Genomic DNA, 16,716 nt, shown 5'->3' with positions numbered 1-16,716 from the left:
CTGAATTCTAGCATGGGATTCTAGAAATGATACCCTGATTTTTGAGCACATAAGCCAGACTTCCTGGGAGGGCCAACACCTGTGTACACACCTCGTGACTTGAGAGACAGTCTACACTCTGGAAGGTGCTGAGGTTTGAGCGGAGGAAGCAGCCAGAGCTAACTGCTTACTTCTAACTCCACTCTGTCCCTCTGTGGCATCAGACCTGATGTTACCCACCTGGGAAAGCCCTTCCTTGCTACTGTGACACCCAGAAGTGGCACTGGAATCAGGTCCAAGCCTCCCAGCCCTACCCGCCAGACTTAAAAATAAGGGCATTTGTCTCCAGTGTCTGAAAGGGGAGATACCCTAGGAACAGACCAAAAGACACCCGCTCCACCTTTACTACAGCATACCTGAGAAACATGATCCTAAACACAGGTTCGCTCAATATTTAACCAATTAAATTGTAGTCTGAATGCACAGAGTAATGTTCTCAAGGTGGGGTGTTATTTGCATTTGGTGACAGTATAATTCTTCATTGAGTGAAACCGTCTTGTGCAATTTCAGGCCATTTAGCATCTCTAGATGCCATTAATTCCCCCATAGTCACTGGGACAACCAAAAATGCCCCCTTGCATATCTCAACACTCCCCTAGCTTGATGGAGGGGGGCACAGTACAAAATATCAGCCCTTGGTTGAGAATCACTGGATGAGAAAAACATTTAAATGAAATCTGAAATACATCCTGTTGAAACACCAAGGATTGCTTTCACAATGTGAATCATGTAATTCATCTGTTTTATGTTACTTTCTTAAATGTTTAGTAAAATATTGGAAGTGCATTCAGGAAAAGACCCGTCTGTGATGAAGATAAATGCCTCCCCTGAAAATCTCAGTGTGCCACATATATGAAAAATCACTGTGGATTTTATTTTCTACCGACTTCGTCTTCCCTTGTATGAATTGCAGATTTAGATTTCATGCCACTGAGTTTTGAAATGACCCAAGGGATTCAGGAAATTCAACTGTTCTCATTTGCTACATAATATAGGGAAGTTATTTAGCTTGCCAAAATGAAGATTAAAACAGTTTTGCTTTAGTTACCTGGACTTCTTCTTAAGATGGACTGTCGGACAACATCAGTGCCCAGAACACTGACGTGCTTGAAACGCTTTGCCTTTTCTTCAAAAAACCATTCACCAGTTACAATCCTTAGCTGCCTACTCAAAAGAAAAGAGGAGAGCATTGAAATTCAATTCTTTAGCCAAATAAACTCTCAAAAATCCTTAATTAAGTAAAAAATAGCCAGTTATTTATAGAGTCCATCTCAATCTTTGGAGTATTTTATGGTGATTATAATGGCCACTATTAGTTGCATACGTACTATGTACCAGGTACCTGCTAATTCCTCTTCATACTCAATATACTTTTCTCCACATAACAACCCTCTGTAAACATTATTATCCCCATTTTATAGATGAGGAAACTGAGACTTAGAGCAATAAAATGATGTGTCTCACACGTAAAGCCAGGATCCCATCCCAAGCAGTCTAGCCTATAACTCAAGTTCTTTTTTGTTTTTTTGTTACATTTATTTTATCCAAGTATAGTTGATTTATAATGTTGTGTTAATTTCTGCTATACAGTAAAGTGATTCAGTTATACATATATATATATATACATTCTTTCTCATATTCTTTTCCATTGTGGCTTATCACAGGGTATTGAATATAGTTCCCTGTGCTACACAGTAGGACCTTGTTGTTTATCCATTCTATCTATAACAGTTTGCATCTGCTACTCGCAATCTCCCAACCCATCCCTCCCCCCTCCCTTGGCAACCACAGGTCTGTTCTCTATGTCCGTGAGTCTGTTTCTGTTTTGTAAATAAGTTCATTTGTGTCATATTTTAGATTCCACATATAAGTGATATCATATGATATTTGTCTTTCTCTTTCTGACTTACTTCATTTAGTATGATAATCTCTAGATCCATCCATGTTGCTGCAAATGGCACTATTTCATTCTTTTTATGCTATAGCTCAAATTCTTAACCACTGCATCAGTGGGTAAATAATCTTTAATGACAACAGTGGGCAACAAATGAAGGTTTTGAATTATAAAGGGGCCATGATCAGACTCTGTTTTCTTTCTTTCTTTCTTTCTTTCTTTTAAAATTTTTTGGCCATGATGCACGGCATGCAGGATCTTAGTTCCCTGACCAGGGATAGAACCTGTGCCCCCTGCAGTGGAAGCACAGAGTCTTAACCACTGGACCACCAAGGATGTCCCAATCAGACTCTGTTTTAGCACGATACCTTGATGTAATATAATGACTGAGCTAGAGTAAAGAGAGAATGGGACAAAGAGACAGGTTGGCCATGGCAACAGTCCAGGAGAGAGATGGCAAAACCCGAGCTAGGGCAATGGCAAGACTAATAGAGAGGAGGAGACAAATTAAAAATGTAGGCGATAGAAGGACCTGTCTGGGTTTCACAATCAATTGAACGTTGAATGTGGAAAAGAAGGACCTTTGAATAATCACACCCATCTGCAATGGTTACACAAACCCTTTACCCCAGTTACACAGACCTATTTACCATTCTCAGAACATGGCCCATGTTCACTTACTACTTGTCCCAACACCTCTATGGAGGACTGTAATGGAAAATGATGAGGTTGAAAGGTAGGATTGGGTCACATAATGGGAATCTCTGAATGTCAAGCTAAGGAGTTGGAATGCCATTTTGGAGGCACTAGGGAACTCTGGCAGTGTTTCTAAATTTCAGGTTGAATCACAGAATCTCTGGAGCATTGTAAGGGGGAGAAACCACAAGCAGGAAGGCCAATGAAGAAGTTACTGCAACAGATAGGATAGGAAATGATGAAGATGTGAATCAGGGTATCATGGGGGCAAGAAGTGAAAAGAAAGATAAAGATACTTGGGCCACTATGAAGCAGATAGGTTAGGGGGTCCCTGGAGAAAGAGAACCAGGAATGGCTTTCTTGACATAGAACCCATTTTGGCCTAAGCCATCTTGTGATCTGAGCCTAGCTGAAATACTTGCCCTGGAACAGGTCTCAGTAATTAATGATCTTAAGGGAGGGAATGCAGAAACTAGGGAGGAGCAGTCAAGAAACAATAGTGCAGCCTCGGGGCAGGGTCCTGGTTCCTCAAGGCATATACATAATATCTCTGAGTTCTGCAGGAACTAAGGCCCCCACCCAGGTGGAGGATGGAATGATAATGTTGACCCTCCTGACTTCAATCAACTGAAGCTTGGACTCTGTCAACTTGCCCCAACTCTATGCTGAAGCCCCCTCATGAATATGCATGTACCCTTAGCTTAAAGTTTCCCCAGTTTTGCTGTTGGGGAGACACTGTTTTGAGAACGATCCCTGGTGTTCTCCTTACTTGCTGCAAGTAATAATGAATACTTCCTTCTTCTCCCGATCTTTGGCTTGGCTGTGTCTATTGGCTCAACACCCACCAAGAGGCAAACCCAGTTTTCAGGTAACAACTGAGGATGAAAATCAGCAAGATCGGTGACAAGTCTGACATGGTAGCTGAAGCAAAGCAGCTAGGAGTCAAACAGAGATTTCTAGCCCTAGAGTATTATATCCATGAGATTCAGTACCTGGTTAGACTTAGAAATTAACAATTGGATCTTAAATATTAAAAAAAAAATCACTCCAGAAAAATATGTCAATTTGTTCTCCACAGCAGTTATCCTGAAATACTACTGAATGTAGGAAACAAAGGTAAGTTATCTATGAAACCCAGTTCTACTACTGGGAAAAAAGTGAAAATGTCATCCTTGGAGCAAATTATTCATTGAATGACCATAGCATGTACATCTCAAATTTCCTCTCAAGGGGCCAGATCATCTATTGAGAAGCAAGGATTATTGGATTAGCTCCAAAACTGTATAAAATACACCCAAACTGAATACTTGAATGGGTTAAATTATTTCTGGATACATCTTAAGTGATCTAGACTTATACATCAGTACTTACGTTGGAAATCTATGTGGTAATTGTTCAATTCTAAAGATGTTGCCTCTAGATTCCTGTCCCTTAATTATTCAATCAAATGCTAATCTAGGTACTGCTGTGATTGAACTTTGCAGAGGGAACTGAAGTTACCTATCAGCTGACCTTAAAATAGGGAGCTTGTCCTGGATTATCTGGGTGGGCCCACTGTAATCACTGAGCCCTTAAAAACAGAGGAAGAAGAAGAGGAAGTTGGATACTGAGATGCTGCAGAATGGGAAGTCAGACAGATTCCAAACGTGAGAAGAGGGCTCTGAGATGCAGAGGTCCATATGCAAGGATCAGAGAGAGAGGCCTCTCGGAGCAAAGGCTGGCTCTTAGCTAACAGCCAGTGGGGAAACAGGAGCCTCGTTCCTACAGCCACAAGGAATCAGAATCTGCCCACCAAAATGAGCTTGGAAGTGGAATCTTCCCAGAGCCTCCTGATAGGAGCTCAGCCAGCGGACACCTTGATTTCAGCCTAGTGAACCGAGAGTAGAGAAACAAGCCAAGCCAAACTAGACTTCTGATCTACAGAACTGTGAGACTGAAACCGAGCAGGACCCTGTGGGGCTCCTGGGCACGGGAAGCCTTTCTGTCGTTTCTTGTTTGTAGGGAACAGACTCCAGCCTCTGTGACCTTCCCTGAGTTCCAAAGGGCAGATTCGAACAGTTGCTAATCAGAGGAGGGAGGGGATGCAGAGCCAAGGCAAGGAGCAGCCAAGAAACAACAGTGCAGCCTTGGGGCAGGGTCCTGGTGCCCCCTCAAGGGATACACATAACAGTAGCTTTGAGCTCTTTACAGAACTAAAACCCCCAACAAATGGAAGATGTCAGCATTGTTCATTCCAGAGAAGACCACCTGAGGCCAGATTAAAGGAACCAGAGAAGCTCATCAAGAGACTACCTGAGGCCAGATTAAAGGAGTGCAGGCCCTGCACACATCCTAATCTTACCAGGAACCCTGCCCTTGAACCACTGCTATAAAACTCCTCACCAAATCCTCTCAGGTTGGGACAACAGTTCTTCAGGGGCATGAGCCTGCTGTGTCCCCCTTTTCCTGGTAAAGCAATAAAGCTATCCTTTTCTACTTCACCCAAAACTCTGTCTCCGAGATTCAATTCGGCACTGGTGCACAGAGGCCGAGTTTTCGGCATCAAGATCATATATTTACCTTGTTCTAAGCTGCTAAATTGTGGCAATTTGTGATGGTGGCCACAGAAAACTAATAGAATCATTAAACATAAAAACCTATTTGTTTTAGTATTCAACTCAGGAAATGATTTGCACAGGTTCTAAGAAGATACCTATGAAAAATTCAGAGGAACAATAGGGCAGAGGTAGGCAAACCATGGCTTGTGGGCCAAATTCACTTCACTACCTGTTTTATACAGCCTACGAGCTAGAGATGGTTTTTACAATTTAAATGGTTGGGGAAAATCAAAAGCAGAATATTTCATGACATGTGAAAATTAATATGAATTATACTCAAAATTCAGTGTCTATTAATAAAGTTTTATTGGAACACAGCCATGCTCATTTGTTTATGTATTGTCTCTGGCTGCTTTTCTGCTACAACTGCAAACTTGAGTAGTTACAGCAGAGACCACAGTGCCCACAAAGTCTAAAATACTTACTGTCTGGCATTTTATTTTTTAAAAAGTTTGCCAACCTCTGCAATAGAACAAAGAATTGACACAAAAAGAAACAAGAGCAAGGGGAATAATACAGATCAGCGATAGAGAACCACCTAAGAGAGGCATGCCAAAGCCTCAGCTCGTATTTTTTGTTTGTTTTAGTTGGTTTTTTTGTCTTTGTTTTTTGGTATGTTCTTGAGATATAGGGTGAGGTCGATGGCACATCGATGGCCGTCTCATGTGTGACAGGGGAAAGTGGGCCACACCAGGTCTACATGCCCCAGGAAATGGGCCTCCATATCATCTTTACCATATATGCCTAGAGCTGCCAACACCTAACACAAATAAGATCTTCCCAGAATTGTTAGTCATTACCTCTTGCTATCCTTATAAGAACAATAACTATAATCCTTATATTTGCTCGACTCAGATATGGACTTGAGTCATTTGTCATTTCAGAACTCTGCAACATCAGAACAATCTCTTGAGATTATGCCTTTGCCACCTTCTCAAGTCCTAGAGGTAGATGGAAGGCTTAGCTGAAGAACAGGGAACTCATACTGAGTCAGTGTGTACCATGCACCAAGTCGTGCGTTAGCCACTTTATACATGACACCTAGAACCCTCACTATAAGCCATAAAGTAGCTATGTTATTCTCAATTTGCAGATGAGGAAATCAAAGCTCACAGAGGTTAAATAACTTGTCCAAAGTTATACAGTATTATGACAAAAACAGGATTTATACCGAAAGCCCTTTATATTTGGCAAAATTGTCAGTAAAGAACTTGTAGCTGTCAGGTACGACAAGGCTTTGAGTAAGGGTGAAAACGTACAGAAGCCAAGGAATAACATGTAGCATTTCATATGATGGGCTATGGTTGTGTGTGTGTGTGTGCATGTACATGCGCCTGCAAGTGTGTCTCTGTGGTGGGGGCAGAGTGATAGGAATAAAGGAGGGGTAAAAGAGGAAAGAAAATAAACATGACACCCACTATAAAAGTTATATTCTTCTCTGCCACATCAATCTAATATTTCAGAAATACAAGACTCAGAATAGACGATGTGTTTCCTATAGGTCATACTCTAAAGAGTGAGTTTGACTGAAATTGAGTTACACTCATTATTTGTGATTAATGATTTTGGAGTATTCAGAATTTGCTAGGCCCTAATTTTAACATTAAACTCTTGGGACTTCAAACTTTCGCTTGGAAGCTTATTTAAATGTAAAGTCAAGTTAAGTTGTCCTTAGATTTACAGGGGAAAAATAGGTAATCTTATCCTAAAAAAGAAGAACAGTGACCAAAAGATTCATTTTCTTCCTTTGTCTTCTACTAGTGACCAGAGACATCTGAGATAAGACATGCCTATTAGATATGCTGAAATAAGATGAGTTTCCTTCTTATTATTCATAAGGAAACTAGAATTATTTATAAATTTATTCATTACACATCAAATATTTATTACATTCCTACATGTGTTAAGCCCTGTGCTAAGGCTAAGAGTACAGATGTGAAAAAGACAAACAAGGACCCTGGCCTTATGGAGATGATGGCATATATTTATTCCTTTCTTCCCTTCCAACAGGAAAAGTAAAAAGAAACCTCTAGGCATATTATGGTGAAACTGTAGAACACTACAGATAAAGAGAACATCTTAAAAGTAGCTAGAGAGGGGGAAAAAAACAGATTACATACAGAGGAATGATGATTAGGATGACAGTTGACTTTCAGTAGAAATAATGAAATCCAGAAGCCAGTGAAATGAGATCTAAAAAGTTCTGAGAGAAAATAACTATCAATCTAGAATTGCATATCCAGAGAAAACACTGTTTACGATTAAGAGTAAAACAAAATAATTTTCAGTAAAATAAAAAGTGAGATAATTTACCACCAATAGAGTTTCACTAAAGGAACTTCTAAAGACTGTACTTCAAGAAGAGTTAAAGTAGATCTGAGATATAAAACGGAATGGTGAAAAGTGAAATTGGTAAAACACGTGGATAAATCTAAACAAATGTTGATGTAAAACAAAAATGATAATATCTAAATTGTTGAATTGAAAATAAGGTATGTCTAAAACATAGGACAAAAAGTATATACAAGCCAGGCTGATGATATTTAGAGTTTAAGAATATCAAGTTCCTTTTACTGATTAGAAGAAGGCTATAACTAATCATTTATAAAATTAAATATGAATGTTGTGATTTCCAGGGTAACCACTAAAAATAAAAATTCATATAGTATCTACACTAGTAGAGAGGATAAAATGGAATGAGAAAAATATAGTACTTCAATCAATCTATAGATAATATAAATAAAAGCAAATATTACAGTAATCGCAATACAAACAAATGCAAATATTGCAGTAATTACAATGAATATAAGTAGACTAAACTCTATAGTTAAGAAAAAATATTGTCAAATTAAACTTTAACAATTATATATCATATATGCATAGCATGTATATGTATATATAGCACATTATATATACAGCATATATGTATAGCAAATATTTAAATACATATAACATATAATTTAAAATAGCAGATACGCTATATAGAGTCTCATCTTAAGCATATGGACACAGAAAGGTTGAAAGGCAAATGGTAAAAAAATATATACCATGTAAATATTAACCAAAAGAAACTTGATATCGTTGTATGAATAGCAGACAAAATAGACCTTAAGGCAAAAGCATTTCTAGAGATGAAGGGGGTCATGAAAAAACACCTTCAAATCAGTAAAGACTAACAGCCTAATAGAAAATTTGGCAATATATAAATAGTCATATCACAGAAGAGGAACCCAAAACAGCCAATAAACCTATGAAAAGATGCTCAACCTCATTAGTAATCAGAAAAATTCAAATTAAAATCATAATAAGATATCCATTTATATCTACCAGTTGGACAACAATTAAAACTTTTCACGATGCCAAGTGTTGGTAAGGCTGTAAAGGAAACTTTTATACAATGTTCATGGAATTTAAATTGGTACAACGATTATAAAAAACAACTTATCATCTTATAAGGCTGAAAATGCTCATACCATTTGCCCTTCAGTTTCATTCCTAGGTGCACTCCTTACAGGAGTCTTCTCAAACATTTTTGGCAGAGGTCACAGTAAGAAACACAGCTGGCTGCCAGAGGGGAGGGGGGCGAGGGGATGAGTGAAATAGGTGAGGGAGATTTAGAGGGTACAAACTTCCAACTACAAAATAAATGAGTCAAGGGGATGAAATGTACAGCGTGGGGAATATAGCCAATAATAATGTAATATCTTCATATGATGACAGATGTAAACTAGACTTATGTTGTGCACCAGGAACTACCATAGTGTTGGAGGTCAATTATACTTCAAAAAAACCCCAAACACATAGAAAAAGAGAACAGATTTGTGGTTATCAGAGGCGGGGGATGGGGGAAAGGGGAATTGGAAAGAAAAAAGTATGTTTTATACCACAATCCAGAAAATAACTACACACACACACACACACACACACAGAAGTATATATATACTTACATACATATAATTTTATGTATACTGACATTTTCTATGTCCTTTTTCTCTTAAATGCTGGTCATGACCCGCCAATAGGTCACAACTCAGTTTTAAAAACCTTACCCAAGGAAACTCTTGTACATGTTTGTTAGGCCATATGTACAAGAATGTCATAGCAGCATTTTTTGGTAACATCATAAACTAAAACAACAAAAAACTCCATCAACAAGAAAACAGATACATTATAGAATGATACAACAGTGAAGATGAACGGAATGGTATTCACATAAACATGGATAGATTTCACAAAAAAATGTTGAGCTAAAAGAGTCACAAAGAATACACACAGTATGATTTCCATTTCTATAGAATTCAAAAATGAAAAATTAGAAAATATATTACTTAGGGATATATCCAAGTAGATAGTAAAACCATAAAGTAAAGCAAGGGAATAAAAAATGCAAAACAAGAATGCTCTCATTCTTAAACTGGGTGCTGAATACACAGATACTCTTTTTATTATTGTCTAAACAGCACATGTAGAGTGTCCTGATATGTGTGACACGTCCATATTAAAAAAAAAAATCCCTCTAGTTTATGTAGGTATTAAGATACTAAACCACACTGAACAGAGCATTCTTTTTTTGTTTGTTTTTTGTTTTTGTTTTTTTTGTTTTTTTTGTTTTTAACATCTTTATTGGAGTATAATTGCTTTACAATGGTGTGTTAGTTTCTGCTTTATAACAAAGTGAATCAGTTATACATACACATATGTTCCCGTATCTCTTCCCTCTTGCGTCTCCCTCCCTCCCACCCTTCCTATCCCACCCCTCTAGGTGGTCACAAAGCACCGAGCTGATCTCCCTGTGCTATGCGGCTGCTTCCCACTAGCTATCTATTTTACGTTTGGTAGTGTATATATGTCCATGCCACTCTGAACAGAGCATTCTAAAAAAAGGGGAGGGCTCTTGTATATGATTAATAAGTGACTGAAAATAGCACGCCAAGGCGCTCAAAACAGCTTCTTACCACCCTCAAAATCTGTGGGTCAGTGTGGGATTACTCTGATGTGGATCTTTCCCTTGTAACTAGATTATAGAAATTTGTTAAACTAGGATTGATTTTGAAATGACTATGTGGCAACTGCCAATACCCATGAGACCAAAAGATCGCCAAGAACAAGTTGAACAAGTTAAGATTTTTGTTCATTGCAATGAAGGAAAACACATGCCATGAAGAACCACAGGAAGTCTCAGTAAGAGGGCGTTTGAAAGGATTTAATATAGAATTTTGGGTTATGTTAGGTAATTATGGGGAGAATTCAAGGCAACAGGGATTTGCTCTAGATTAGGTGATGTCAGGAAGCGGGGACAACGCTGTGATTGGCATCTTAAGTTTTATCAAGAAGATGGGCCAACTAGAAGAAGGCTAAAGCTGTAATTGGTAAGGAGGTAGCAGGAAATTCACATTAGCCAAGAGAGGGGGATGTCTGATACTTTGTGGCTTGACCAGTCACCTTGTTTTGGTCTATGCTTAGACAAGATTATGAAGTATTCTTATTTTCTCTCACTTCATCCTGGTTGCAGAGTGATCGTGTGGGAGGCTGGTGCTCTGAGGTCGTTTATGTCCACCAGGAGAACACCACAGCCTGCCTGTGAGTGCCAGATCAGCTCCTAACAACATCAAGGCCCACATGTAAATGTCAGATCAGTTTCCAGATGTCAGAAGCTGTATTTCTCTTCCTCATAACAGAGCACTATATATTCCCTCCTGCACTCTCTGTGTATATGTTCCAACCATTGGTACTATCGTCTTTTAAGTTACTGACAGAGACTAATATTTCATCTATTTCAGTTATATTTCATCTATTTGCAGTAATCACTACCAATTCATCAAAAACACAACCACCAGATTCCTCCTTTACAATTACGAAGACTTTCACAAGGACATACAGCAGCATGAGATGTCACCACATGGCATGAATATAAATAAGATCAGCTCATCAACATCATATTAGAACTATTTCATTTTTGGGCTCTCTGTCACATCACTTTTATCTTAGGGGTCTTTCTGAGTTCAACCGAGGTGCTAATTAGGAAAAATGATCATTATGACTGTCTTTGTGTTGCTACATAATCATGTGGAATTTTGTAGGTCTCATTAAGATAGCAACATGAACTAACTGGCTGTGTCGGGGGTCCCTTTCATTCTGTTTCTACAGAGTTACTTTTAAAACTAGACCAACAGCAACCAACTTGTTAAAACCAGAAGGGGCTGGAGAAAATGTCAAGGGTTGCTCAGCCCATTATAAGAGGGAGCCTCCCTCTCTCAGCCCTTGCTGTAATCGTTTTCAATGCTACAGCAATAAAATCTCTTTACTTTTATCCAATCCAAGGTAAATGACAATAAGGGTTGTGTTTCCAACTGATTAGAGAATGAGTCACTTTCTGACTCATTTCATCTCTTAGAGGTCAGGGTGGGAATTTCAATTTTATGGTCTATTGAACATGGAGACAGCCCACTGGTGCTGCAGCATTCTCTCACAACAAATAAAGGAGGTTCACTGCCAATAAAATATCATTCACACTTCCTTTTCGAAAACCACTCCATGAATAGCAAACAAGATACTTCCAACACCGACAGATACTCTCTGAGATCACATAGACTCATAGCTGGAATATTGAAGAAATAATGGTCTCTGTTTTCAGCTTTAAAAATGAGGAGGGATTTTGTTTATATCAAGTTAAACACTCATCGTGTGAATTTCCAGCTGCCACAGATGCTACAACTATAAATTGTTGTTGTCAAAGAGGTGTAAGAACCAGACAATGAGAGCGCTGTTTCTTCCTCTACTTTGAGACAATAATGTAATAAACTCATCTTCCTCCTTAGACTATGAAACCACTGAGGGTATTCCATGTTTTATTCATCTTTGTATCCTTATCCCCTAGTATACCAACAGGTTATCAATAAATGTTGCAGGAAGGATGGAAGGATGGGTCAAAGGATAGATCAATTGGATAAGTGGATAGTTGGGTTTATTAAGTTATTGTTATACCAATAAAAGAAGTACAAGTGATTCAGAAGTTCTGTATTGATGCATTAACATCTCCTAAGGAGGACACAGAACCTTCAATTTGTTATTATTTATTCTTACACCCTTCTGACAACAACTTGTCTTATATCTTTCAGTGACAGCTGGAAATTTACTCTGTTCAGAGGGCAAATGTATTTGGCACGTCTCTCGTGTGTGTGTGTGTGTGTGTGTGTGTGTGTGTGTGTGTGTGTGTGTGTATTTCAATTCCATGCTCCTGACAGAAGAAAACCACATTTGCTCCATAACTTGCTTAAGCCTGACATGCTTTAAGTGGGACCCTGTCATTTATTCATTCATTCATTTATCCATTCATTTGCTTATTCATCCATCCATCTAATCATTTAACAAATATTCACTGAGTACCTGCTATAGGGATTCTTTTAGGCACTAGAACTACTTCATTGAACATTATAGATAAAAAAACCCTGCCCTCATGGTTATGAAGCTTATATTCTAGTGGAGGAAGAAAGATAATAAACAAGATAAGTAAAGTATATAGCATATAAATATTAAGGGGAAAAAACACAGGAAGGGGTTATGTTAGTTTGGGTAGGTTAACTTCCATAATGAACAACTTGCAAATTCCATTGACTTAACACATTAAAAGTTTCTCTCTCTATATATAACCTAATGTTGATCTGACGAGATTTAGGGGAAATTTTGTGTGAATTAGACCCGCAGTTACCATCCATACTGACTAGCAGATGAGTTGATGGCAAAACTTTCAATTAGCAATGCATGAATACACAAGCCCCTTGGGTCTTGCATTGAAAAGAATGTTTCAGTAATTACAACTGGCATTTAGAAATTAAAGACAAAATTACTCTCCCCATACAGAAGCTTGAGGCAACTCCTGATTGATTGAAAGGCCCATGAGCCACAGTCCCTAGTTACTGTTGTCTGAGCAAATGAGGGTCCAGGGTGTAGGGAGGAGGTAAACAGTAATGGAATAAAAAATGGAAATGATTAAATACTAGGGATGAAATAAAATAGGACTGTATAAGAATTGAAGAAATAGTTATTGAGAAATTCCTTAAGTCCTCAGACCCTGCAATGGGAAGGTCAGTCATTTGTTAAAATCCCATTTCCTTTCTTCACTGCCCTGAAATGGCAAACCTCACCTTGGCAGAGGCTGGTGGGAAAAGAGCTGGGTGGAAAAACAAACAGACAAACTTTGATACTTATTCAATCCAACTCTACTAACACACATGCTAACCTCTTAGTGTTCTTATTTCCACTATTTATAATATATAAAATCAATCGCCTCTCTTATCTAATAGGTATATTTTGAGACCTTGTAGGACTCTTCCCTAGGAATAAATGTGATCCAAAAACAGATCCGCTCTCTCAGGGACTAAGGCTCCAAGATGGATAAATACAAAGAAAATCACACCTAGGTATGGTATAGTAACTGTTTAAAATCCAATGGAAAAGGGGAAAATATTAAAAGTAATTGAAGAAAAATATCATTACCTTCAAAGGAGCAACAGTATATTTACATCTGATTTTTTAACAGAAACACTGGAAACCAGAAGCCAACAGAATAATATCTTCAAATTACTGAAAGTTAACAACTTCTAACCAAGAACTGAATAAGCTGGCAAAAACATGTTTGGAACTGAGTGAAATAAAGCCACGCTAAGAAAAACAAAACTTGAGAGTATTTATCACTAGGAGAACTTACACTAAAGGAAATGCTAAAGGTTACCCTTTAGGCAGAAGGAAAATTATTCCAGATAGAAACACAGAGATGTAGTAATAAAGAATATAGAGCAACAAGAAGGGTAACTATGTAGTAAGTTTAAGTGAATATTGACTACAAAATAATAATATCTTGTGGGATTAAGTATGTTATAGACTGAATGTATCCCCCCACAATTCATATGTTGAAACATAACTCCCAATGTGATGGTATTTGGAGGTGGAGCCTTTGGGAGGTGATTGCTCCCCTTATAAAAGAGACCCCAGAGAGCTCCCTTGCCCTTTCTGCCATGTGAGGACACAGTGAGACTATAGCTATGAACCAGAAAGCAGACCCTCACCAGACAACAAATCTTCAAGAACCCTGATCTGAGACTTCCCAGTCTCCAGGACTACGAAAAATAAATGGCTGCTGTTTAAAAGCCACCCAGTCTATGGTGTTCTGTTACAGCTGCCTGAATGGACTAGGAAAAGCTATATATATCTATAAGTATAAATACATATGTGTGTATATATGTGCTCATAGATATAGATAGACATACAGATATTTAAAATATACAATAGCACTAGGAGGGGAGTAAAGGGAATTAAAGAGTCTTAAGGTCCTGGTACTGTCTTGGAAGTACCAAAAGTACTAATTAATATTAGATTTTAACAAGTCAAGAATGTATGTTGTAATCTCTAGAGTAGTCTTTAGATGAGTGATAAAAAATGTATAGATATTAGAGGAGATAAATAGAAAAATACTTAGACAACCTAAATGAAGGCAAATAAGTAGAGATAAAAGAACAGAATAGATGGGACAAAGAGAGAATAAGTAAATGGGAGGCAGATTTTAAGTAAAATATGTGAGTTATTTCATTACTACACATGGAACATATATACTAATTAAATGACAACAACTGTCAGACTAGATTTAAAACATGTGCATGCAATTATATGCTGCTTACAAGAGACACACCTTAAACATAAGGAAACAGAGAGGTTGAAAGTAAAGAATAAAGAGGGTTTACCAAACATACACTAACCAAAGAAAGCTATTGCAGCCATACTAATTGCAAAGTAAACTTCAAGGAAAAAAATCATAACTAGAGATAAGGAAAGATTTTTCATAATTATAAAGGTTTCTGTACATGTGTAAAATCTCATTATTCTAAATATTTAAGCACTCAAGACTCTAACTTCAACATATATAAAGCAAATATTATCAAACTAAAAGGAAAAATAGAAAATCCACAATGATTATTGAGAGAGGTTAGTATATACTTCTCTCAATATCAGACAGAATATGTAGATGAAAAAATCAGTAGGGATATGGAAGATCGGGACAACACAATTAACAAACATCATTAAAAGACATAACTGGGATACTCAAATCAATCCTGCAGAATTCATTTTCTTTCAAGGAAATAGGAAATATTTAACAAAACTGACCATATTCTGGGCCAAATTTCAAATACTGAAACCACACAGAGTGTGTTCTCTGACCACAGTGGAATTAAGCTAGAATTCAGTATCCAAAAGGGATACAGAAAATCTCTAGGAAATTATAAATTAAGCAAGACAATCATAAATAATTCATAGTTAAAGAAAAAGATGATGGTGGAAATTAGCAAATAGAAAGAATGAAATGAATATAATAAAAATAACTGATATATGTGGGATGCAGCTAAAGCAGTGAAAACAGGGAAATTCATATCATTAAATGTATATGCCATAAAAGAACAAAGTCTGGAAAATCAAGTGTCTAAATATCTGAATCAAAAAACTGTTAATCAAAAATAAATTAAATTCAAAGAAAGTAAAAGAAAAGAAAGAGCAAGGAAGAAACCAATAAAATTGAAAATATACAATATGGCAAGAAAAAAGATATAAGTATTAGAAAAGATAGTACAATTGCGCAGAAATAAAATCTGAAAGGCACCACAGAAACTGTTATAATTAAGAAGTGAATTTAGCAAGATTTCTGGATACAGATTAGACTACCCAAATCAATTTGTATTTCTACATATCAACAACAATTAGAAAATAAAAAATTTAAAAGCGTACTATTTACAATAACATAGAAATCAAATACTTGGAATAAATATAATAATGTATAAGACCAGGAAAACTATAAAATATTATTGAGAGAAATTAAAGGCAAATAAATGAAGGGGCACATAGTGTTTGTTGACTGAGAGACTAAATACTGAAAGATATCAATTCTCTCCAAAAGCATGTACTGATGTAATGCAGTCCCTATAAAAATGCCAGTAGGACTTGTTTTCTGGAAAGCTGATTCTAAAACATATTTGAAAATACCAGAGGCCAATAATACCCAGGACGTTTTGAACAAAAACAAAAAAGTAGGAAGTCTACTGGATATAAAATTTTATTATAAAGCTACAATAATGAAAATAATGTGTCATTGGCACAATGTTAGGCATAATAGAGTGTTCAGAAATGATACTTGATTTGTGAAGGTTAACACTGTAGAGCAGTGAAAAAATAGTCTTCAGTGAATGGTGCTGGGTTAAGTAGATACCCATATTAAAATATGAAAATGGGGGGCTTCCCTGGTGGCGCAGTGGTTGGGAATCCGCCTGCCAATGCAGGGGACACGGGTTCGTGCCCCGGTCCGGGAAGATCCCACGTGCCGCGGAGTGGCTGGGTCCGTGGGCCACAACTGCTGAGCCTGCGCGTCTGGAGCCTGTGCTCCGCAACAAGAGAGGCCACGATGGTGAGAGGCCCGCGCACCGCGATGAGGAGTGGCCCCCGCTTGCC

The 16,716-nt window shown here is 37.6% G+C and overlaps 1 protein-coding gene across 6 annotated transcripts in view; it reads right to left on the bottom strand.

Annotated features, from left to right (window-relative positions):
* The window catches only part of SYTL5 (synaptotagmin like 5), a 203,072-nt gene that overhangs the window by 54,630 nt on the left and 131,726 nt on the right, over positions 1 to 16,716 (bottom strand). For all 6 annotated transcript variants that reach the window (XM_068533212.1, XM_068533214.1, XM_068533213.1 and 3 more), the window contains exon 4: positions 1,088 to 1,203. In XM_068533212.1, the coding sequence (XP_068389313.1) occupies positions 1,088 to 1,203 (116 nt within the window). The remainder of the gene's footprint in view (positions 1 to 1,087; positions 1,204 to 16,716) is intronic.

This window comes from Eschrichtius robustus, chromosome X, assembly GCF_028021215.1.
Source record: "Eschrichtius robustus isolate mEscRob2 chromosome X, mEscRob2.pri, whole genome shotgun sequence".
Classification (NCBI taxonomy): domain Eukaryota; kingdom Metazoa; phylum Chordata; class Mammalia; order Artiodactyla; family Eschrichtiidae; genus Eschrichtius; species Eschrichtius robustus.
The sequence above is the reverse complement of the archived record's forward strand: the minus strand, read 5'-3'. Positions and strand labels throughout refer to the sequence as shown.